At 46.5% G+C, this 25,912-nt stretch overlaps 1 protein-coding gene across 5 annotated transcripts in view; it reads left to right on the forward strand.

The window, feature by feature from the left end:
- Window positions 1–25,123, forward strand: part of LOC119973569 (proline and serine-rich protein 2-like) — a 63,510-nt gene extending 38,387 nt beyond the window's left edge. For 3 of the 5 annotated variants that reach the window (XM_038811910.1, XM_038811911.1, XM_038811912.1), the window contains 4 exons: window positions 4,014–4,117; window positions 16,952–17,164; window positions 19,199–19,436; window positions 22,192–25,123. In XM_038811910.1, coding sequence (XP_038667838.1) covers window positions 17,039–17,164; window positions 19,199–19,436; window positions 22,192–23,177 — 1,350 coding nt within the window. In that variant the 5' untranslated portion in view covers window positions 4,014–4,117; window positions 16,952–17,038 and the 3' untranslated portion in view covers window positions 23,178–25,123. The remainder of the gene's footprint in view (window positions 1–4,013; window positions 4,118–16,951; window positions 17,165–19,198; window positions 19,437–22,191) is intronic. The other 2 variants (XM_038811913.1, XM_038811914.1) reach the window with 1 other exon arrangement.
- The last annotated feature ends 789 nt before the right edge of the window (window positions 25,124–25,912 follow it).

A 25,912-nucleotide genomic window follows, 5' to 3' on the forward strand; every position in this document is an offset into this window, starting at 1 on the left:
GTATTACAGTTCTCCTTGAAGAGAAGGTTGAGAGGAGATTTGATTGAAGTATTCAAAATCATGAGGGATCAGGACGAGAGCTGTTCTCATTGGTCGGAGTATCTAGGACCAGAGGACACTGATTGGCAAAAGAATCAATGACGACCTGAGGAAAAGGTTTTCTTTTTATACCGAGAATAGTTAGGATCTGAATTGGATTCTCTGCGCGTGTGGTGGCAGAGGCAGAGTCAATTGTGCCTTTGAGTTAGAAATTGGATACCTATCGGAAGAGGAAAAACATGCCGGACGACAGGCGGGAGTGGGATTAGATGAATTGTTCTTGCAGAGAGTTAGCACACACATGACTGGCCAGATGGCCTCCATTCTATGATGCCGAGACGTTGGTAAAAGCAACGCAATTAACCTCGGTGCCTCTACACTAAAAGGAAAAATAAAACCAATGTTTTGCTTCCTATTGTTACTGAGTGAGCATCCTGCCGTTCCCCTAATGTACAGATACATAAACAGCTTCCGAGGTGCAGATTGCTACAATGTAAGAAGCGCTCCCGATAAATAATGCAGAACTATCCTCGAATTAAGAGTCTGTGTCATGGATAGCATTTGTTTTCACTCCTTAGCAACGTCAGTGCATCACCTAGAATTCCTGCCTCATCATCAACATTCCATTGTCCCCACAGGATATAACTGAGAAAGATTACCACCAGTCAATGAGCTTCATTCATTTTTTAACGTGCAACTCAATCCCTGTTTATATAACCCAGTCAATTAGCCATTCTGAGCACCCATGTCACCAGTAGCCTACCTGCTACTGCACTGTCACACCAAAACTGACCATTCTGGTGAATCTATGCCGCACCTTTGCTGCACTTTTATACTGGGACTCCGGAATGACGCAGTCCGTGAGGTCCATATCTCGGGGCCCTGCGTTATTTCTTAGCTGGTTCCTATTATGATCGGGCTTGATCCCAGCCATGCCAGGACTGATATTGAAAAATGACATGCAAATCGCTTATTGTCACAAGTAGGCTTCAAATGAAGTTACTGTGAAAAGCCCCTAGTCGCCACATTCCGGCGCCTGTTCGGGGAGGCTGGAACGGGAATTGAACCCGCGCTGCTGGCCTGCCAGCTATTTAGCCCTGTGCTAAACCAGCCCCAAATAATGCATGCATATTTCTGCAGATTCCAGTCCAGGTGCTCCAAAATAAATGAATGAAGCGGGTGCTGTGTAAAAAGTGACCAAAAAACACTGACCTCTCTCACCTTGACCAGAATAGTCAGCAAAATGGGAAGTACGGTAACGCCAATTCAAAGGGAAATGTCCAGTAGAATCAGGGGAACAATGAGGAGGCGGCACGGTAGCACAGTGGCTAGCACTGTTGCTTCACCGCGCCAGGGTCCCATGTTCGATACCTGGCTTTGGTCACTGTCTGCACGTTCTCCCCGTGTTTACGTGGGTTTCCTCCGGGTGCTCCGGTTTCCTCCTAAAGTCCCGAAAGATGTGCTTGTTTGGCGAATTGGACATTCTGAATTCTCCCTCAGTGTACCTGAACAGGCGCCCGGAGTGTGGTGACTAGGGGCTTTTCACAGTAACTTCATTGCAGTGTTAATGTAAGACTACTTGTGACAACAATAAAGTTTATTATTAAGTGGACACGGCCGCTTAGGAACCATACTGCATCTCATCACCTTAGAATTACAGAAGTTCCAGAAATTCATATCAAAGCTTCCAACAACTATTCAACACGTTTCTTTTCTATCAATGTGGTTGCATGTAAACTGTACAGGAACGGGCCATTCAGCTGCCTGCTTATTCTCCACATTCACTTTTATAGGGGGAGATGGTAATGTGACTGGACCTGTAATCCAGAGGACCCAGGCTAATGCTCTGTGAAAAGGGACCCCAATGGAGCCAAATATATCTCTGTGGGTCTGGAGTCACATGTAGGCCAGCTAGTGGAATTTAAATTCAATTAATAAATCTGAAATATAACGCTCCTCTCAGTAACCGTGACCATAAACCACAATTGATTGTCGTAAAACCCCATTTGGTTCACTAATGTCCTTCAGGAAAGGTCTGATAAATGTAGAAAATTGTTATATATTATGTTATATTTTGTTGTAGTAATGTTATTTTAAAACCCTGGGTCCAAATACATGTAGTATAACTGCTAAAACTGTGATTAAGAGGGCAGAACGGTGGCGCAGTGGTTAGCACTGCTGCCTCACGGCACCAAGGTCCCAGGTTCGATCCCGGCCCTGGGTCACTGTCCGCGTGGAGTTTGCACATTCTCCCCGTGTCTGCGTGGGTTTCGCCCCCACAACCCAAAGTTGTGCAGGTTAGGTGGATTGGCCATGCTAAAATGCCCCTTAATTGGAAAAAATGAATTGGCCACTCTAAAATTTAAAAGAAAAAAAAAACTGTGATTAAGGATCATAAAGGTGAGGTAATCTTTGATTTTAGCCATTTACCAGTTTACATACAGATGGCTAATTAAATATTTTGATCATGTTTAAAAGGTTCCCTGTCGTGTGGATAATTTATGAGGGATTGTGTTTAATCTTAGCTAAATTGGTCAAGGGACATCTTAGTGGGAGGAGACTGGAGAATGCCTTATGCATGGGATGCAAATTAATTAATGGGAGGAGCCAGGTCTGACTGTAGTTTTGCAGTCTGCTATAATATTTTAAGTTGAGCAGCAGTTTGCCATAGGATGTGAATCTGACGAGAAGGATTTTCAGGTGGATCCTGAAAAGAACTTTCTCCAAGGTTTGCACAGAGAAGCAAGTAATCCTGATTATTAATTAATATTTATACTGTATATTTGAACTGTTTTTGGTTGCTTATTCGGAAAACGTATTGGTAGGTGTAGATAGGGAGTTGAAGGATTTTCCCTTATTTTTAATTTAAAAACTATTTTAACTGTTAATCGGAAAGCTATTAATGTGCTACTATTACTGTGATCGATTCAGTGAATCATAGAATTTACAATGCAGAAGAAGGCCATTTGGCCCATTGCATCTGCACCGGCCCTTGGAAAGAGCACCCTATCTAAGCCCACACCTCGACCCCACATCTCCACCCTATCCCAGTAACCCCACCCAAACGTTTTGGACACTAAGGGCAATTTATCATGACCAATCCACCGAACCTCCACCGAACCTGCACATCTTTGGCCTGTGGGAGGAAAACGGAGCACCCGGAGGAAACCCACGCAGACTCGGGGAGAACGTGCAGACTCCGCACAGACAGTGACCCAAGCCGGGAATCGAACCTGGGACCCTGGAGCTGTGAAGCAGCTGTGCTAACCACTGCTACCGTGCCGCCCGTGGATAAATTAAAGTTTGTTTTAAGATAAAAGATACCCATTCAGTCAGTGTTATCACTCCTGCGGTTTAGTCAGCTGTCCTCACAGTCTTGCAAATTGTTGGGATTCTCATACAAGAATCCTGTCAAAGGAAATCTGCCGTCCTTACCTGGTCTGGCCTACATGTGACTCCAGACCCACAGCAATGTGGTTGACTCTTAAACTGCCCTCCTGAAAAGGTCCAGTAAGCTATTCAAGAACCCATCCCGCTTAATCGCATGCTCTCCCATTCCTTTGTCACTGGTGTTCATTTATATTATATTTTGCTTGTGATCATTTTCACTTATTGTAACTGCAGTTGTTTGCATTATTATGTTGCGTCTGGGCAGCATGGTGACCCAGCGGTTAGCACTGCTGCCTCATGGCACCGAGGACCCCGCTTCGATCCCGGCCCCGGGTCACTGTCTGTGTGGAGTTCGCACATTCTCCTCGTGTCTGCGTGAGTCTCACCCCAAAACCCAAAGATGTGCAGGTTAGGTGGACTGGCCACGCTAAATTGCCCCTTAATTGGAAGCAAATAATTGGGTACTCCTAAATATACAAGTTTGTTAGTGTGTCAAAAGTTACCTGTTTAAATAAACTTTAAAATTACGTAGAGAGAATGTGAGGCTTTGAAACCGACTGTAATGTTTATACTCATTATTCAAGGGCTTGAACGAAGGAGTGGTGCAGGGTAGGGGTGGCGAAGGGACTGCATTCTTCCCATGGCAATCCCGAAGAGGAGGAAGGATAACCACGGCCAGTAGGATCAGGTGGGTGGTCTGTTAATGCGAACTCGCTAAATATCGATGTTTTCCAGATTTGGAAACGGGCTTTTGGTAACTGGGGAAATGAAAGGCGTCGCCACCGAGTTGTAGAGAAAAACAAAACTTATTTTATTTAACACGTTAACTATTGTTTACAGCTCCAGTAATTCCCGACTGGGTTTTCTCCAGTCAGTGCCTGAATGACCGACTCTATACGAAGGCACATGAACTGTGCTGAGCGTCCCCCATCCCTTTATCTGGGGACATCGTATTGTGCAAGCTACACAGGCCAATGGATCATCCCTACCCTGTAAGACCCGTGCGGGTTCTAACAATAATCTCGTCCTTCCTTTCACCATTATTTAAGGAGTTTGTTTTGAGGAGAAAGCCAACTGCAACACTTGAAGTGAAACTGTGACCATGGGCGGAATTCTCCAAACCCCCCCCCCCCCCCCCCCCCCCCCCACAGGAGCGGGGAATCGCCCGGGGCCGGTGTAAATCTCGCCCCCGCCGTCACCGGAATTCTCCGCCACCCGGGAATCGGCGGGAGCGGGAATCACTCCTCGCCGATCGGCGTGCCCCCACGCAGCGATTCTCCGGCCCGCGATGGGCCGAAGTCCCGCCGCTGACAGGTCTCTCCCGCCGACGTGGTTTAAACAACCTCTGGTGCCGGCGGGAGCAGCAGGCGCGAGCAGGCCCCGGTGTCCTGGAGGGAGGGCGCGGGGCGATCAGACCCCGAGGGGTGCCCTCACGGTGGCCTGGTCCGCGATCAGGGCCCACCGATCGGCGGGCGGACCTGTGCCGTGGGGGCACTCTTTTTCTTCCGCCACGGCCTCCACCATGGCGGAGGCGGAAGAGACCCCCTCCACCGTGCATGCGCCGGTGGTGATGTCAGCGGCCGCTGACGCTCCTTTGCATGCGCGGACTCACGCCGACCGGCTAAGGCCTTTTGGCCAGCCCCGACGTTGGGCGGCGTGGGGCCAAAGGCAGTCGGCGCAGCGGGAGCCACTCCAGCGCGGGCCTAGCCCCTAATGGTGCGGAGAACTCCGCACTTTTGGAGAGGCCCGACGCCGGAGTGGTTGGCGCCACTCCGCTACGCCAGGACCCCCCCGCCCCGCCGGGTAGGGGAGAACTTCGCCCCATGTGTTTTCTGCAGCACATCACAAACGGAAATCTCTACAGGAGTAACCGGAATGGAGGACTGGGTTTTATTGGGAGTTCAAATTCCACCAGCCATTGTACAGAAACTGGGAGCACTGGAGTGATTGCCAGACGCTGTTGAGCGGCGATTGAATCAATGAGACCTTTAAGTCTCGGGTATATTGAAGGCATCCTGAACAAGAGGAAACTGAAATGCCAGATGTATAAGATCAGAATTTGGCGAGTACAGGTATCTCAGGGTTGTGGCTGGAGAAGATGATGAGACTGAGAGCAGGGAAGATGTGGAGGAATTTTAAAACCAGCGGTACAGATCTTTGTGAAGGCCACATGGAGAGAAATCTTGAGAGCACGGACCGGGAAGGGGGAGGTAGTGTCGGAGCCAGGGAAGGTAAATGAGGCATTCAGGAAATATTATGAGGAATTGTACAGGGTGGATCCAGGGGCGCGGGGATGGGGATATGGGGTGGTTCTTGGATGGGCTGGAATTTCCGGGGCTGAATGAGGAAAGGAAGCAGGCACGAGGGTTGAGAGAGGTAATGGAAAGCATGAGGGATGAAGTTGGGAGGGCCCCGGGCCGGATAGTTACCCGGCGAAGTTTTATAAGGATTTTGCGACGGAGCAGGCACCACACCTACTGGGAACATTTAGTGAGGCGCTAGAGAAGGCGGAGCTGCCGGAGACAATGACACAGGTGATGATTACGCTAATACCAAAGAAAGGAAAGGACTTGCTAGAGTGTGGGTCACACAGACCCATATCAGTGTTGAATACGGACGTGAACGTGTTGGCTAAGTTAATGGCGGGGAGGATAGAAGGATGCGTACCGGGGGGGGGGGTTGCAGAGGATCGAACATGCTTCGTGAAGGGCAGGCAGCTTTTGAGCAATATAAGACAATTATTCAATGTGACCATGACCCCGTCGAGGGGATGGGTACCGGAGGTAGTGGTGTCTATGATCAGGTGGAGTGGCGGTACCAGTGCGAGGTCCTGGGAAGGTTTAGGTTTGAGCCAGAATTTTGTGGCATGGGTGCGTCTGCTGTACGTGGCCCCGATGGCGAGTGTATGGACCAATGAGATGAGCTTATGGAGCTTTTTAATAATCTTTATTGTCACAAGTAGGCTGCGATGAAGTTAATGTGAAAAGCCCCTAGTCGCCACATTCCGGTGCCTGTTCAGGTACACTGAGGGAGAATTCAGAATGTCCAATTCACCTAACAAGCATGTCTTTCTGGACTTGCGGGAGAAAACCGGAGCACCCGGAGGAAACCCACGCAGACACGGGGCGATCATGCGGACTCTGCACAGACAGTGACCCAAGCCGGGAATTGAACCCGGGTCCCTGGCGCAGTGAAGCAACAGTGCTACTGTGCCGCACGTTTCTTTTGGGTTGTATACGGGCACGAGGCAGGGGTGTCTGTTGTTGCTGTTGCTGTTTGCGCTAGCGATAGAGCCCTTGGCGATGGCCCTTCGGGGGTCAGCAGAGTGGCAGTGGATTAGGAGGAGCAGTAGGGAGCACCGGGTGTCACTCTAGGCGGACGACCCTGCCGTTATATGTGTCAGACCCGCTGGAGAGTATGGTGAGAATTATGAGCCCTATCATGAGCCAGTTTCGGGGCCTTCTCGGGTTATAAATTGAATGTGGTGACAAGTGAGGTGTTCCCGGTGAATGAGTCGGGTCGGAGACCTACTTTAGGGAGGTTGTCATTTAGGGTAGCCAGCAATAGGTTCAGATATCTGGGGATCGAGGTGACGGGGGGAGTTTGCGGCATTACTTAAGTGGAACCTAACAGGTGGAGTACTTCATTGATGGGATACACTGCACCTGATGCTGGTGGGGTGGGTTCAAGTGGTGAAAATGAATGTCTCCCAAGGTTCCTATTTCTCTTCCAGACACTCCCGATTTATATTCCAAAGGCCTTTTTATCGGAAGTTGGACACCGTCATTTCTGAGTTTGTATGGGGGGGGGGTGGGTGCCAAGGGTGAAGAGGGCCCTGCTGCAGAGGCAGAAAGGGGGGGTTAGTGTTATCGAACCTGCAGTACTGCATGAGCAGCGAATGTGGAGAAAGTGAGGTGGTGATGGGAAGGAGAGGGGTAGGGTTTGGGATGGAGGAGGAGTCCTGTAGGTGGTCCAGCCTCAAGGCCATGGTGGTGGCAGCGCTACCTCTGGCAGTGAGGAGATATACGGTGGTGCTGTCTATGATTAGGCTGTGGAACCAACTGAGGAGGGGATGTCGGTGTTAGCGCCACTGGGTGATGACCACGGGTCTAAACGAGGGGAGACTGATGGTCTGTAAAGGCAGTGGAGAGATGTGGGGCTGGTGAGGGCGAGGGATTTGTATTTGGAAGAGAGGTTCGCAAGTCTAGAGGTGCTGTGGGGTAGGGTAGAGCTCCCAAAGGCAAGTGAATTTGCATGGAAGTTGCGGTTAGGCTGCCGAAGTAAGGTCGTGGAAAGGAAGGGTAGAATTGGGGACATATATGGGTAGCAGGGAGGAGCGCAAGTGGTGAGGATCAAGGAGAAATGGGAGGAGGAGTTGGGGGCGGGGGGGAGATGGGTTGTAGAGTGAGGCACTGCGTAGGGTGAATTCGACCTCCTTGTGTGCACAAGACTCTTGTGAGGATGAGTGGGTCCCTCCAGGGAGTGGCAGATGAGTGTGACAAGAGTGGGCGAGGACCAGCAAACCACGCACTTGTGTTCTGGGGCTGTGAGAAGTTAGGAAGATACTGGGTGGGGTGTTCGGGCCGCTGGCAAAGATTACCTGGCAAAGAATTTTGCTGGAATGGAGGTTGACTACGCCTCTAGGGGAGGCGGCCTGGCTAGGGAACCTGCATGACTTACTCCAGTTGGAGAAAATTTATTTCTAATCGAGGGGTTCAGCGGATGGCTTTGAGGCACGGTGGGGATTGTTCGTGCCCATGTTTGAGGGGGGAAACCTGTACAGACTTTTTGAGTTGGATAGTGTTCCCCGGTTATTTGTTTTTATTTTTTTGGAATATGTTTGGAATAAAATACGTTGAAAGATTTGTCCTCTGTGAAGTATGTTTGATGCTGACACTGGTATTGCCCAACACAGACCAACATTCCTCACATCGTCATTCTGAGCATGAAATCATTACCCAATTTCATTCTGTACTTCCAATCATCTCCATGCCACAGGAATGTTGGTTATGAGTCAGAAGGAGTGCGTGGAGTCTGCACGTCCTCACGTCCTCCCCGTGTGTGCGTGGGTTTCCTCCGGGTGCGTGGGTTTCCTCCCACAGTCCAAAGATGTGCGGGTTAGGTGGATTGGCCATGCTAAATTACCCTTAGTGTCCTAAAAAGTAAGGTTGGGGGGGGTTATTGGGTTACGGGTATAGGGTGGATACGTGGGTTTGAGTAGGGTGATCATTGCTCGGCACAACATCGAGGGCCGAAGGGCCTGTTCTGTGCTGTACTGTTCTATGTTCTATGTTCTACGGTTGGGAATTAAAATCCCAGTGCAGGGTTTAAGCACATAATCTCGGTTGGCACTGCATTGTCGGAGGGTAACATTTTCAGATGAGGCGTAAAACTGATTATTCCGGTGGATACAAATGATCCCCAGCCACTATTTGAAGAGGAGCAGGCAGTCATCCCCTTCATAAAAGATTCAGAGACCGGCTTGCCCCGAGGGAATTAGACTCCAAACTCTGTTAAAACCAGATGGGCAGGTTGTGGTCAGGTTTGAGGTTGTTATTTTTTTTTTAAACCTCTCTCTAGCGGCCTCCATCTCACCCGTGGGTGGCACTAAACCGCCCCCCAGTAATCCAAAGTCAGTCTTCCAATCTCCTGTGGGTGGATTAGTTGAATTGGGTACTTCCCATGGTGCCGCGAACCCCAATAGCAAGGTGTATGTTGCTGGTTTGCTAATTCAATGCTGTGTCACCTTCATTCTTTCACTAAACTGGATTGACAGAGTTGACGTGACACGATCATTGAAGCATCTTGGACTGTCCCAACTAATAGTAATCAGCATTAAACTCACTAACTCTTTTCAAAGTCCGTTCCCACTGATAACATTCCCAGTTATGTGGGACAAGGCAGAAGTATATCATTGACTATTTCATTGTTTGAAACAAATAATGGCTTGTTTGGTAAGAACAATTACTAACTGAGTTTCACAAACTCGAAAGTCAAAATAATGATGATGGGTTCAAGACTCGAAATCTCAGCGAAGAACCTTCGATTGAGCGGCTGGGTGGAGCTTCGAGAGAGAGAATAGAACCCTGTTTTAAACAGGTAGAGAAGAAGGCTTTAGAAATTGACAGAGAGAAGTCATTTCCATGGAGGCAGGCTTTGGGAAAAGGTTCAGGATGAATGTCCCTATCAGAAGTAAAATTGCTTTGTAAATGCAAGTATTGCCTTTGGCTGGCGGTGCGATTAGATTGGATTTGTTTACTGTCACGTAAACAAATTTTTCTGCATGCAGTGGCATGAGAGCTTCATGTTTATTGAAAGTGCTGTTTAATGGGAACTAGTGTGTTGAGGTTGAGAAACTACGTGTAATCTGGTCGTGTTGAAGTTAGAACATAGAATATAGAACATTACAGCGCAGTACGGGCCCTTCGGCCCTCGATGTTGCGCCGACCTGTGAAACCATCTGAAGCCTATCTGACCTACACTATTCCATTTTCATCCATATGTCTATCCAGTGACCACTTAAATGCCCTTAAAGTTGGCGAGTCTACTACTGCTGCAGGCAGGGCGTTCCACACCCCTACTACTCTCTAAGTAAAGAAACTGCCTCTGACATCTGTCCTATATCTACTACCCCTCAATTTAAAGCTATGTCCCCTCATATTGGTCATCACCATCCGAGGAAAGAGACTCTCACTGTCCACCCTATCTAACCCTCTGACTATCTTATATGTCTCTATTAAGTCACCTCTCAGCCTTCTCCTCTCTAACGAAAACAACCTCAAGTCCCTGAGCCTTTCCTCGTAAGACCTTCCCTCCATACCAGGCAACATCCTAGTAAATATCCTCTGAACCCTTTCCAAAGCTTCCACATCCTTCCTATAATGTGGTGACCAGAACTGCACGCAGTACTCCAGGAGCGGCCGCACCAGAGTTTTGTACAGTTGCAGCATGACCTTGTGGCTCCGAAACTCAATCCCCCGACTGATAAAGGCTAGCACACCATATGCCTTCTTAACAGCCCTATTAACCTGGGTGGCAACTTTCATGGATTTATGTACCTGGATGCCGAGATCTCTCTGTTCATCTACACTACCAAGAATCTTGCCATTAGCCCAGTACTCTGCATTCCTGTTACTCCTTCCAAAGTGAACCACCTCACACTTTTCCACATTAAACTCCATCTGCCACCTCTCAGCCCAGCTCTGCAGCTTATCTATGTCCCTCTGTATCCATTACAAAAGAGATGGTGCTAAAAAAGCTAAAAGGTCTTAAAATTGACAAATCTCCTGGCCCCGATGGGCTACATCCTAGAGTTCTGAGGGAGGTGGCTGAAGAAATAGCGGAAGCGTTGGTTGAGATCTTTCAAAAATCACTGGAGTCAGGGAAAGTCCCGGACGATTGGAAGATCGCTGTTGTAACCCCCTTGTTCAAGAAAGGATCAAGACAAAAGATGGAAAATTATAGGCCAATTAGCCTAACCTCGGTTGTTGGTAAAATTCTAGAATCGATCGTTAAGGATGAGATTTCTAATTTCTTGGAAGAGCAGGGTCGGATTAGAACAAGTCAACATGGATTTAGTAAGGGGAGGTCGTGCCTGACGAACCTGTTAGAATTCTTTGAGGAGGTGACAAGTAGGTTAGACCAGGGAAACCCAGTGGATGTGGTCTATCTGGATTTCCAAAAGGCCTTTGATAAGGTGCCACACAGGAGGCTGCTGAGTAAGGTGAGGGCCCATGGTGTTCGAGGTGAGCTACTGGCATGGGTTGAGGATTGGCTGTCTGACAGAAGGCAGAGAGTTGGGATAAAAGGTTCTTTTTCGGAATGGCAGCCGGTGACCAGCGGTGTCCCACAGGGTTCAGTGTTGGGGCCGCAGCTGTTCACCATATATATTAATGATCTGGATGAAGGGACTGGGGGCATTCTAGCGAAGTTTGCTGATGATACGAAGTTAGGTGGTCAGGCAGGTAGTGCTGAGGAAGTGGGGAGGCTGCAGAAGGATCTAGACAGTTTGGGAGAGTGGTGCAGGAAATGGCTGATGCATTTCAACGTGAGAAAATGTGAGGTCTTGCACTTTGGAAAAAAGAATCCAAGCATAGACTACTTTCTAAACGGTGAGAAAATTCATAATGCCAAAGTACAAAGGGATCTGGGAGTGCTAGTCGAGGATTCCCTAAAGGTAAACATGCAGGTTGAATCCGTGATTAAGAAAGCGAATGCTATGTTGTCATTTATCTCAAGAGGGTTGGAATATAAAAGCAGCGATGTGCTACTGAGCCTTTATAAGGCTCTGGTTAGGCCCCATTTGGAGTACTGTGTCCAGTTTTGGGCCCCACATCTCAGGAAGGACATACTGGCACTGGAGCGTGTCCAGCGGAGATTCACACGGATGATCCCTGGAATGGCGGGTCTAGCATATGAGGAACGGCTGGCGTTCCTGGGATTGTATTCATTGGAGTTCAGAAGGTTAAGGGGAGATCTAATAGAAACTTACAAGATAATACATGGCTTAGAAAGGATGGACGCAAAGAAACTGTTTCCGTTAGGCGAGGAGTCGAGGACCCGTGGGCACAGCCTTAGAATTAGAGGGGGTAAATTCAAAACAGAAATGCGGAGACATTTCTTCAGCCAGAGAGTGGTGGGCCTGTGGAATTCATTGCCGCAGAGTGCAGTGGAGGCCGGGACGCTAAATGGCTTCAAGGCAGAGATAGATAAATTCTTGATGTCGCGAGGAATTAAGGGCTATGGGGAGAATGCTGGGAGGTGGAGTTGAAATGCCCATCAGCCATGATTGAATGGCGGAGTGGACTCGATGGGCCGAATGGCCTTACTTCCACTCCTATGTCTTATGGTCTTATGGTCTTATAACATCCTTCAGCACTATCCACAACTCCACCGACATTCGTGTCATCTCCAAATTTACTAGCCCATCCTTCTACACCCTCTTCCAGGTTATTTATAAAAATGACAAACAGCAGTGGCCCCAAAACAGATCCTTGCGGTACACCACTAGTAACTGAACTCCAGGATGAACATTTGCCATCAACCACCACCCTCTGTCTTCTTTCAGCTAGCCAATTACTGATCCAAACTGCTAAATCACCTTCAATCCCATACTTCCTTATTTTCTGCAATAGCCTACCGTGTGGAACCTTATCAAACGCCTTACTGAAATCCATATTAACCACATCAACCACTTTACCCTCATCCACCTGTTTGGTCACCTTCTCAAAAAACTCAATAAGTTTGTGAGGCATGACCTACCCTTCACAAAACCGTGTTGACTATCGGTAATCAACTTGTTCTTTTCAAGATGATTATAAACCCTATCTCTTATAACCTTTTCCAACATTTTACCCACAACCGAAGTAAGGCTCACAGGTCTATAATTACCAGGGTTGTCTCTACTCCCCTTCTTGAACAAGGGGACAACATTTGCTATCCTCCAGTCTTCCGGCACTATTCCTGTTGACAAAGACGACATAAAGATCAACGACAAAGGCTCTGCAATCTCCTCCCTGGCTTCCCAGAGAATCCTAGGATAAATCCCATCTGGCCCAGGGGACTTATCTATTTTGTACACTTTCCAAAATTGCTAACACCTCCTCCTTGTGAACCTCAATTCCATCTAGCCTGGTCGACTGAACCTGAGTGTTCTCCTCGACAACATTGTCTTTTTCCTGCGTAAACACTGACGAAAAATATCCATTTAACGCTTCCCCTATCTCCTCTGATTCCACACACAACTTTCCACTACTATCCTTGATTGGCCCTAATCTTACTCTAGTCATTCTTTTGTTCCTGATGTACCTATAGAAAGCCTTAGGGTTTTCCTTGATCCTATCCACCAATTACTTTTCGCGTCCTCTCCTCGCTCTTCTTAACTCTCCCTTTAGGTCCTTCCTGGCTAACTTGTAACTCTCAAGTGCCCTAACTGAGCCTTCATGTCTCATCCTAACATAAGCCTTCTTCTTCCTCTTGACAAGTGCTTCAACTTCCTTAGTAAACCACGGTTCCCTTGCTCAACAACTTCATCCCTGCCATACAGGTACATACTTATCAAGGACACGCAGTAGCTGTTCCTTGAAAAAGCTCCACATTTCGATTGTACCCATCCCCTGCAGTTTCCTTCCCCATCCTATACATCCTAAATCTTGCCGAATAGCATCATAATTGCCTTTCCCCCAGCTATAATTCTTGCCTTGCGGTATATACCTATCCCTGCCCATTGCTAAAGTAAACATAACCGAATTGTGATCACTATCACCAAAGTGCTCACCTACATCTAAATCTAACACCTGGCCGGGTTCATTACCCAGTACCAAATCCAATGTGGCCTCGCCCCTTGTTGGCCTGTCTACATACTGTGTCAGAAAACCCTCCTGCACACACTGCACAAAAACTGACCCATCTATAGTACTCGAACTATAGTATTTCCAGTCAATATTTGGAAAGTTAAAGTCCCCCATAACAACTACCCTGTTACTCTCGCTCCTGTCGAGAATCATCTTTGCAATCCTTTCCTCTACATCTCTGGAACTATTCGGAGGTCTATAGACAACTCCCAACAGGGTGACCTCTCCTCTCCTGTTCCTAACCTCGGCCCATACTACCTCAGTAGACGAGTCCTCAAACATCCTTTCTACCGCCATAATACTTTCCTTGGTTAACAATGCCAGCCCCCCCCCCCCCCCCCTTTTACCATCTTCTCTGTTCTTACAGTTGAAAGTTGAAAGTTTAAAAGTTTAAATATTATTTTCTTTTGTTTTAATAAAGTTTGTTTCTCAATAACCAACCCCTATTTCTTATATTATCACTCTTGGAATGAATCGATCTTTCTGCACCATCTTAAAACTTATCTGGTCCAGTCTCTTAGCCACTGTTGCGAGCTGAGTGGGCGACTGTAACAATACTAGCAACTTAGTCTGCTATCATAGAAACATTGAGTATATTGTTGTTCTTTCAGCCCCTTGTTATGGTTCCAGCCAATCCCAGAGTGGAACCTGGCTTGAAAGATCCCTAACTTTTTTTTAGCAACAGAGCAAAGTACTAATCATATTCCTAGGAGTCTGCTAGTTTTTTTAGAAAGTTCAATGATGTGCAGGTTAGGTGGATTGGTCATCCAGAGATATGCGGGTTAAGCGTGCTTACGGGGTTGCAGGGATAGGGTGGGAACCTGGTTAGGGTGCTCTTTCAGAAGGTCGGTGTACGCTCAATGGGCTGAATGGCCTCCTTCTGCACTATAGGGATTCTATGATTTAAAAAAAAATAGATTTAGAGTATCCAATTATTTTTTTCCAATTTAATGGGCAATTTAGCGTGACCAATCCATCTAACCTGCACATCGTTTTTGGATTTTGGGGGCGAGACCACGCAGACATGGGGAGAATGTGCAAACGCCACACAGACCATTACCCGGAGACAGGATCGAACCCGGGCCCTCAGCACCGTTGGCAGCAGTGCTAACCACTGCGCCACCGTGCCACCCCAGGGATTCTATGATTCTATGAAATATTTTATTCTTGTAGTTTAGGTAGAGTGGGCTTTTTTACACCAAGCAAAAAGGTTGGAAAGATCTCGGTAAGAAGACTGTTCATATTCCCACTAGCCCTTTACTTCAGCAATATCTTGACAGACACATAAACTAATGAAGAGTTACCACGAGCTTGGCACAGAGGCTTCTCACTTTGGACTGGAACTGTTGCAAATGGTTTTCTTCTGATGATTTTTGTTTTTAATTTAGAGTACCCAATTATTTTCTCTCCAATTCAGGGGCAATTTAACATGGCCAATCCACCTAATCTGCACATCTTTGGGTTGTGGGGGAGAAACCCACGCAGACGTAGGGAGAATGTGCAAACTCCACACGGACCTTCTGATGAATTCTTGAGCATTTACTTGATGCTTCTCGCCCAACTTGTGTCTCTCCCTGAGAGACCCGTAAACCACACTCTAAACTCACTATTTCTTTAACCGCAGAGTAAACGGACTCCGTCTCCCAGTAGCACCTCTGCTGAACTGATCACTTTGTCCTGTCACTGATTATTCAATTTAATACTGCCCCAATAACCTTGTAGATCCCTTGTAGTTTTTTTCTTTTGAGAGAGCTTAAAATTGTTGTCTTCTCTCTGGCACACACACTGAACACCCCTCTCTCAACACATGCCTTTGCTGTGTCTATATCCCTGGATCACTGTCGTTAAACAACAGTAACGTTTTTTCCAGAATTACTAAACATTTCACCCCTTTTAACCCATCCTTTTAACTTTTGGGGTTGTAAGACCTCATTAAAAATGTGCATCAACAAAAAAACTCATTGTGACATTTTCAGTCGCAAAACTATTTAGGAACCAAGGTTCATAAAGCAAACCTAAATGAAACTGAAACCATTTTTACCTTTTGTAACGCACAAATTTAACTTGAAACTATACACTGTTCATAACCCTCCCTCTCACTTCTCCCATGTAATGGAGCTTGCCATGCTACGGAGTTTAATACTCAAAGCATAAGCTTCAACCGAGGGGAGAAACACTGATTAGCTGGTTCAGAAGCCACACCACATTGTGAAACGGCTATAAAAGGACCCAGATGTTTGTGGTCACTTCAGCTTGTATTGGTATGTTAGAAATATGTCCTGTTGCTCAACTCTGAGATGTACAAAATAAACGTTTAAAGGTTTGAACTTGTGTGGTTTACTTGGCTGCCCAAATGATGTAATTGATTTAACAAGTAAACATTGCGAAGTAGCTGAAATTTACAGGCCAGGGGAGGATTCGGAACAGTGATTAAAAACAGCAAAAAAATCCAACCAGCAGCTAAACATCCCTCCACCTTGCTACCTCTCCAGTCTGGCTATCCCACAATGTCATACCACACCCTTCTACAAACTCTCATTAACCGTTTCCCCTGCCCCTTGACCAGTCCACCATCAACTCCCATGCTGCTAACCCTGCATGAGAACAATTGAGTCTGCTTGAACCAGGACGTGAACCTCCGGATACAAATTGAGAAAGTTAAATGCACAGAAGTAGGCCGTTCAGTCCACTCCATGCTCGTGAAAGAGCTTTCCAGCCGAATCCAGCTTCTAGTTCTTGGGTTCGCCACTCTAGACAATGCACCTCTAAGTGCATATCGAGATCTTTAAAAATGCAATGAGAGTTTCGGCCTCTATCAGCCTTTCAGATAGGTGAGTTCAGGATTACCTATACCCACTGGGTGAAATACATACTCCCACTCCCCTCTAATACTTCTACTAATCATTGAAATCTAGGCCCCATTGGCTACAATGCTAAGGGAAACTGATTCTTCCTATCCACACTACATAAGCCCCTCATAAGTTGAATTAGCCCTCAGCCTCCTCTGTTCCAGAGAATATCCTGACTTGCCTCAACCCGGGAGTGCGCCATTATAGCGGAGACATCATCGAAAGCAGAGAGAAACAGCTGAGAAACCTACCTTTGAAATGTCTTGGGAACTGAGGGTTTTGTAACTTTTTAATCTTTTATTATTCACCCCCACCCCACAGGAGGAATCTCCAGTTAGAACGAACACTAGGGATACACGTTGATAATATTCCATTGCAAGTTCTTACTGCGGCTGGAGTTGACCGGCAATGCCAGTTGAGTCGAGTTATTCCGAGATGGACTACGATGTTTCACCAAGGAGCAGGCTGCCCGGCATTGAGAGAATGGGAAGTGAAGACAGTGGATTCGGATCGAGATCCAGGAACTCCAATTTGGTAAGTGTTATTGCCTTTGACAGACAAATGGCAAACCCAAAGATTCAGACTTTATGCAGCTTGACTACCTCAGTCTTTTACCAATGGGACTATACTATAGTACACTGGGCAGGGCCCTTTTGCTTCTGAGTCGGAACATCATGGATTCCTGCCCCAATTCTGGACTTGAGCACATTTTCTTTGAAGGACAGATTGAAATGACCCCTTGCCAAATCATTCAGAAACCTCCCCAGATGCTTCATGTCTTTCACCTCACTTTGAAGTGCAATGATTTATTTTGCAGGTTACAGGCAGCTGAGATGAAAGGGGATGAAGGTCACTATTTTATTAGAGATAAAGGAATTCTTTTTTTTATAAGTGAAACATTGAGAAAGAAAGTGTTTTTATTGTATTTTTTATTATATTTTTATTGCAAACGAGATGCTGTGGACAGATGGTATTAGATTTACCTGTAGCTGGAATAAAGCAAAAGCCAGTGCTGCAGAGTTGGACCAATACAATTTAAACTGCAATTTAATACCTGCAGTTATGTGGCAGTTTCTAAATGCAGATTGTTAATTTTTTTTTTTGCTGATGTAAATTGAGGGATCTTTGAATGTCTTTCTGTCAATCGCTTGCGCTTAAAATCTGGGTCACAGCAACAAACTGCTGTAACCTTGGAAACTCAAAACATCACAAATCACAATGTCACATTTGATGTCTTCTTATTAATAATTTCCTGCCTTTCAAAAAAATAAATAAACGTAACCTCCTCTGCCCTCCCTGTAAGCTAAGCCGGTTTAGCTCAGTGGGCTAGACAGCTGGTCGGTGATGCAGAGCGGGGCCAGCAGCGTGGGTTCAATGCCCGGACTGGCTGAGGTTATTCATGAGGGCCCCGCCTTCTCAACCTTGCCCCTCCCCTGAGGTGTGGTGATCCTCAGGTTAAATCGCCACCAGTCAGCTCTCCCCCCTCAATCTATTCGCTTCTGCATCTTGCCTATCCTATGTGACAGTAGATTGTGGTAGCTACAGAACCAATAATTCGTGGTTGGATACGATTCTACAGGATGGTCCCACAACCCAAAACTGTGCATGGGAGGTGGATTGGCCATGCTAAATTGCCCCTTAATTGGGGGGGGGGGAACTTTACATTTATTTTTTAAAATCCACTAACCATCTGGTAATTGCCAATCGTAGGCCAAGGTCGAGGTTATCGTCTTGCACGTGGAGTCGAGTGTTAAAAATAGCCTTTTGGGAGGCAGCATGTGGCGCAGTGGTTAGCACTGCTGCCTCCCGGCGCCAAGGTCCCAGGTTCGATCCTGGCTCTGGGTCACTGTCCGTGTCAAGTTCGCACATTCTCCCCGAGTTTGCGTGGGTTTCACCATCATCAGCAAAGTGATGGAAGGAGTCATCAACAGTGCAACAAAGGGCAGCACGGTGGCACAGTGGTTAGCATTGCTGCCTACGGCGCTGAGGACGCAGGTTCGAATCCGGTCCCGGGTCACTGTCCGTGTGGAGTTTCCACATTCTCCCCGTGTCTGTGTGGGTTTCACCCCCACAACCCAAAGATGTGCGGGCTAGGTGGATTGGGCTAAATTGCCCCTTAATTGGAAAACAAAAATTGGGTACTCTAAATTTTAAAAAAAGAAATAGCTTTTTGACTCATTCGAAATTGCGAACAAACTGCGGCCCAGTCAGGATCCGATAGACAGAAAGAATGAATGAAAGAAGAGAAGTCTTGCATTTCACAGCCTCTGGATATCACAAAGCACTTCAGTGCCAATGAAACCACTGCCCTCATTATCCTGATGAAGGGTCATACTTGAAACATTGGTCAGAATTCTCTGGCCGCTGGGATTCGCTCCGAATTGCGCACAGCCAAGAAACACGCGACTGGGGTGATGGAGAGTCCAGCCCATTGACCGGTCTTTGTCTGTCAATAATTGAATGATTTGCTCTGCTTATTTTTTTTTTGATTGCGTTTACTATTTTGCTGCATTTGTAGTTTTGGTTTGTTTTTTTTTGGCCTAATTGTTGGGCTTTGTTTGCCTGTAGGATGATGACTTCATGAATTACATGTCTCACGAGGAAAAGGAATGCATTCTGTTCTTCGAGACAACGTTGGATTCCCTGAAGGATGATTTGGAGGAAAGCTGCTCCATTTGCAGTGTCAAAAGTGAAGATCCAACCACACCAACCCAGATCAACTCGGGAAATGAAGAAATCATTGATTTAGTGGCAACCCGATCTCCGACAACAGAAAGTATACCGAAATATGACAATGTGCTACCAGGTATGATAAACGGCTAGAATTTCTCCCTCTTCCCTGCATCCTCACTCAGTTCAAATCCAGACTCAATCATTACCTTCCACCCTAACTCTGTTTCAAAGCTCTGGCCCGTCCAATCAGTCTTTCAAACATCAGCGAACCATTCCTGATTTATTTCATACCCTTTCCCACTCTCCTTCCGGCCGTGCTGACATCCTCCACTTGTGGCCTTTGTTCTTCAACCAGGCTTTTAAACTAAAGTAAATGGTACCCCTTTCTTCAGTTACATCAAAGATAGTTGTTGCTGCACTATGGATTACTGTTGAGTTTTGCAATATAGACTTCCTCCCTTTTATCAGTTTAGTTATTTGGATCACTTTATCGAAACATAAAATATAGCAGGGCACAAGGAGGTGATTTGAGACCCATTGAATCTGCACTGACTCTTTTTGAAGAGAAATCCAGTTAATTCCACTCCCCCTTTCTTTCCCCATATTGCTGCAATTTGCTTCTCCTTAAATTCCCTCTTGAAGACACTATTAATCTATATCTACCGCCTTTTCAGGCAGTACATTCCAATCCTAAACATGCATTATGCTTTCAGACAAAAAGCAGTCGTTCCTTATGTCGCCTCCGGTTCATCCCGAGTCACTGTCCGTGTGGGGTTTGCGCATTCTCCCTGTGTCTGCGTGGGTTTCACCCCCACAACCCAAGTTAGGTGGATTGGCCATGCATAAATTGCCCCTTAATTGGAAAATAATAATAATTGTGCGCGCTAAATTTTTTTAAATGTTGCCTCTGTTTCTTTTGCCAATCACCTTGAATCTGGATCCTTTGATTATTGACCATCCATTGGAAACTGTTCCTGTTTATAAACATTTCATGATTTTCAACACCTCCTATAAAATCCCCTCTGAGCCTTCACTGCCCTAAGGAGAACACTCAGCGTCACTGTTGGGGACAGCCACTACAGGAGACACCTCGCACGCACGGACACAGTCCTAGACTCTGATGTACCTGCTTCACTTCCGAGCACACTCTGGTAGCTGGTCCGGACATGTGGGGATGTGGGATCAGAACAAGAGTGTGGCTGCAATATTCTCCGCTGCTGAAACTCCCTGCCAAGGTTGACTAATGAAGAGCAGCCAATTAGACGGGTTGATAGGGTGGCAAGCTGGCATAGTGGTTAGCACTGGGTCTACGGCACCGAGTACCCGGGTTCGAATCCCAGCCCTGGGTCACTGCCCATGTGGACTTTGCACATTCTCCCCGTGTCTGCGTGGGTTTCACCCCCACAACCCAAAAGATGTGCAGAGTAGGCGGATTGGCCTACATCAAGGTGTTTGGGGCAGCAGGGTAGCATGGTGGTTAGCATAAATGCTTCACAGCTCCAGGGTCATTCTGTCCTGTGACAGCTGTAACCAAACTATGATTCTATGAATTTCAGTCATGCATCTGTTTTGATGGGATTAGTTGGGGAATGAATATTAGCCAGTTCACCAGAAGAACTCCCTGATCATAGCAAAAGGGCCACTGGATTTTATTTGCATTAATCTGTACATGCATACAGGGCAACATCAGGGTAACAGGGCAACAACAGCAGGGTAGCATGGTGGTTAGCATCAATGCTTCACAGCTCCAGGGTCCCAGGTTCGATTCCCTGCTGGGTCACTGTCTGTGTGGAGTCTGCACGTCCTCCCCCTGTGTGCGTGGGTTTCCTCCGGGTGCTCCGGTTTCCTCCCACAGTCCAAAGATGTGCGGGTTAGGTGGATTGGCCATGCTAAATTGCCCGTAGTGTCCTAAAAAGTAAGGTTAAGGGGGGGTTGTTGGGTTACGGGTATAGGGTGGATACGTGGGTTTGAGTAGGGTGATCATGGCTCGGCACAACATTGAGGGCCGAAGGGCCTGTTCTGTGCTGTACTGTTCTATGTTCTATGCTCTATGTTCTAAATTGCCCCTTAATTGGAATAAAAGTTTAAAAACTACATGGGGACCCCTCATTTTTAAACTGTGTCCCCGGATTGGCTACACTAAATTGGCCCTTAATTGGAAAAACAAAAGTTGGGTACGGTAAATTTAGAAAAAAAAGATGGGTCGTTAGAAGGGTGTAGGCAGTGGTGACATTATACACATTGGAATTAGTGGGGCCAATATTCCAATGGGATTCCAGTTATCCTTTTACAAGGCATGTTACGGGAAGGTGGCCTTCCTAAGCTGGGATCAGGCAGGAATGCTGACCACTGGGTACTGTGAAATGAGATGTATCTGTTTCCACAGGGACATTCGTGGTCACTAATTGTGATGTCCTGGTTGGGAAAGTCGACTACATCCTCTATAAGAAGTAAAAACAAATAGTTATTTTCACCAGATGTGCAGCTTGATTACTGCCCAGAGGTCCGGGCTGTTTGTAACAATTTTGGGGTTGGGGAGGCTCCTGCACATGGGCAGGTGGGGACCAGAATTTTCTATGGTGGGGGGGACAATTAATGCTACAGATGTGCTTGCAGCCCTAACCTTCCCCCCAGTTGCTAACGCGGTTCCCTCCCATCCATCCTGCAAACTCCAACGAGGTTAATGCCAAGTACAATTGCTCATAAGCACCATGGTTTTAGACTAAGCAATTGCAGGCCAGTGTCTTCATGTTAGGAAGGACTTGCCTTCACATATCCAATGATAATTAGAGTAGAATTAACTAGTCTAATTGAAGATGCGCATGTGAGAATTTAAAGTTCAATCGGGCATCCTCCAACATTTCAAAAACATTTTTCCTTTATTTTAGTTGACCAAGACTGTGATGCACCTCGGAAAGAGGAGGTGCGGACAATTGAGAAGAAACCTCAGCTGAAACAGTCAGCGCCCCCACTTCCCGCTAAGAATGCAGCGCCAGCACCGTTTAAAAAACAACGGAGCTTTGAGAGAACTTCTCCTGAATCAAAAATGGAGCTGGCCAGATTACCCTACAGCCTAGACAGGCCACCTGGATCAGTCCCAACTCCAGTGGTCATCGCACAGAAGATTGCAGAGAAACAAGTTGGGAATGGGACGACGTCGCCCGTGTCCCCGGCGGAAAGCAAACGATTCACTTATGAGAAAGACCAAATTAATTCAACCTCTCCTACTGAGAGTCAGGAGTTTCATTACAAAAATGCGAAGCTCCAAAGGTTTCCATCCAACATTAGCATTTCTGTGCCAAGCAGGGGGTACAGCGACACCATCTCCAAAGCCGCTGTTAAAGTGCAGGAGCGCAAAGCACAAGTGTTGGCCAACCTGGGCGGTACAAGCCTCCTTGTTGCCGAACTAGATGATCAGCAACAGAAAGTTGTTCCACCAAGAAGAAGCTTATCTTTCAAAGAAGCAGTATCCATCCAAACAAAGGGCGGGGCTCTGCCAAAGCTAGGACCAGTCAAAGAATATGACGCGACGGATTCAAATATTCCCAATGGCTTCAATTCAAAGGTCAGAAATTCACCTTCCGCTCAGTCGCTGCAGATGTCACCTGTAAGCAACGGCACCCCTGTGGCTAGTCCTGTCCCTGTTACACCACCTCTGAAAGCTCTCAGTCCCAAGCCTGAAACTAAAGGGATTCCTCATCCGAGCACAAAATTAAATACTTCGGGAATACACAGGTCACGATCCGTTCAAAAACCATCGGGATTTCGGCCTCAAGGAGTAACAGTCCAGTTCTCCGGCCGTGGCGCGTCAGATGAATCTCGCAAAGAAGCATTACGGAAGTTGGGTTTGCTGAGGAACAATGACGTTCAGTGAAAACTTGGCAAATTCCTTTCAGGGATATTTATAATGCCTTTTGTTCAAAATAAGGAAGGTGATCCTTCTTATACGCTGCCTTTAGAATCAAAAGGATTTCTTTAAAATGCAAAGCAGTTGACGAATGATAGCTAGCTTTATGTTCCGTGGTCATAATGGCACATTTACAAGGAAGCCTGAAAACGTTAGCATATCTTCACTGATATTTTTCTGTTAGTTGGAGGGCCAAGGAAAGCTAATGAAGATGACATTGTTGACCAGAGTAAGTGAAACAGATTTGGATCATTCTGTTGTGCAATTTGAACATTGCAGAATATCCCACGGAAATATTGGTGAATCTTGGGTTACCGAGCTTGTCGGGAAGTTAATTACCTCCATCATTATTGTCTAGCTTCAATGTCGCAACATCACCAACAATGTAACTCAATAAGTCCTGATGAGGAGGAGTGTAAATTACTAATGGTTGTTTCTCAACTTTCACCATTTGCTCAACTCTACCAGCACAGTCTCCGCCTGTGGGAAGTTGCTTAAATAACTTGTTTACATGAAGCAAAGTGAAATACTCACCAATACTCTGATGGAAGATGTATTTTTGATACCCCTTCTTTGTGTCAAACCAAGGCAGTTTAGACCTGAACTGTTAGATTGTACCTGGCCAAACTACAAACTTAAAAACACCAATGGAGAGATGTTCTGTCCCTCCAAAAGCCAACATTTAGGCCATGCACAAGTGGGGGAAAAAACTGTCAAAGCATTCGGAAACAAACTAATCGTTCAGCAAAACAAGTTGGGTCAGTCACAAACTAAAGGAAGTGGATTAACCTACCCGTTATGTATCAAAGAATAGGACAGAATGCATTGCACCGCAAATCAAAGTTCAAAGATGGAACGTCGTTTGATGTTTTGGTTTATATTATATTCAAAACGCGATCATGTATTATAAAGAGGACACTTTCTCTCATGTTAAGCAATAGCTTAAGCGTTACTAGTATCTGTTGCTGAATATGATTCTGCTGAAGTTGTCGTAATCTAAAACATTAAATTTATCAACAAACTGCAATTTTTAAACCCCACTGAGGGCAAGGAAAGTAAGCGATGAAGGTTTTGTTCAAAATGTTTATTTTTAGGCGAAAATGCAATTCTTGCCAACAATTTCTCCTTTATCACCGACAAGAGTGGGATCTCCCTCTCCCGGCTTGACTGATTTGTCAGGTGTCAGTTCTGGGGGTGGGCCTTTGAACAGTTTGGTTCCAAACCGAGCGTGGGACTCCATTGAGTTCATTTTGAGCTCACCAGACTGCAGGAAATCACACCGACGTTGTAAATATTCCGCTCACTTTGTCGGCCACCGTCAAAATCTCGGGTCATTACACGTTGCACCAGAAATCTTGTCGCTGACCACCCTGTTTTCATTGGTTACTGCCTCCGCTCCAACCTCTCTTTACTGCACAAGGTGTATGAGTGGATTGTCCCCTCACGGGCCTGTGCTCATTGAGAATTCCGTTTTGAATCAATCCACTTATCTCACAGCACCGACACAACCCGAACCAAAAGAGGCATTGTGTGTGACTGCTCGCATGGTCTTCTTTGTCCTATTCAACCACCCTACAACCTTTGACATTGAGAAAGATTGGGTGATTAACCCAATGGTTTTCCCATTGCCCCGTTCAGTGAGTTGCCTCAGTTTGGTTCTACTCTTGCCCAATGATTATGTGACTCCTCAGACACTGAAGCAGTCCAATGTCCAAATGCAGCAAGACCTGGACAATGTCTAGGCTTGGGCTGACAAGTGGCAAGTTACAATCACGCAACACAAATGCCAGGCAATGAGCTTCTCTAATAAGAGGGTCACAAACCATCACCCCATGACATTTGATGGCATTGCCATCACTGAATCTCCCACTATCAACATCCTGGGGGTTACCATTGACCAGAAATTTAACTGGTCTAGCCATATGTGGCTACAAGAGAAGGTCAGAGGCTAGAAATCTCCCCCCCCCCCCCCCCCCCCCCCCCCCCCAACCACCACCTTTCCACCTACAAGGCACAATTCTGGAGTGTGATTAAATACTTTCCACTTGCCTGGATGAGTGCAGCTCCAACAACACTCGAAGCCCAACACCGAGTGACTAGCCAGGTCTTTGCGGAATACAGTGAGTCACCCACACAGCTGTGTGTCTGGAGTCAGCTGTAGACCAACCGGCTAAGGATGGCAGATTTCCTTCCCCCTAAGCCAGTCGGGTTTTTAACACCCATCCATGATACTTTCACAGTCATCATTCCGAAGGTCAGCTTTATATTCCATATTTCTTTAATTGCATCTAAATTCTGCCAGTTGCTGTTCTGGGATTTGAACCCACGTCCCCCCAGAACATTAGCCTCTAGGCCTCTGGATTACTAGTCCAGTAATTTCTGGTCCCGTGACTTGGCCACCTTCTCCCTGGTCCCAGTGTTCCTCAGTTTGGAGCCTGGTTTCCCAGGACTTGGTGGCTTCAGAGCCGTTTTGAAGGCGTGCTTCGCTCCTGAAATATTTGGAATGGAGTTACGCCTGGAGGTTGATGCCAAGGGAGAGTCTCTGGAATTGACACCATTAGAGCAGCATCTCCAGTGGGAGAACCTACCTGAAAAGGTAGCAATAATTGCCATTTTCTAAAAAATAGTTGTCAAAACCTATTTCCAGTAAGACCTTTATTTTCTCAGCTCTTAAATTTTCTTCCTTTTCAAAGCAGGTTTTG

This window comes from Scyliorhinus canicula, chromosome 11 (genome assembly GCF_902713615.1).
Source record: "Scyliorhinus canicula chromosome 11, sScyCan1.1, whole genome shotgun sequence".
Classification (NCBI taxonomy): Eukaryota; Metazoa; Chordata; class Chondrichthyes; order Carcharhiniformes; family Scyliorhinidae; genus Scyliorhinus; species Scyliorhinus canicula.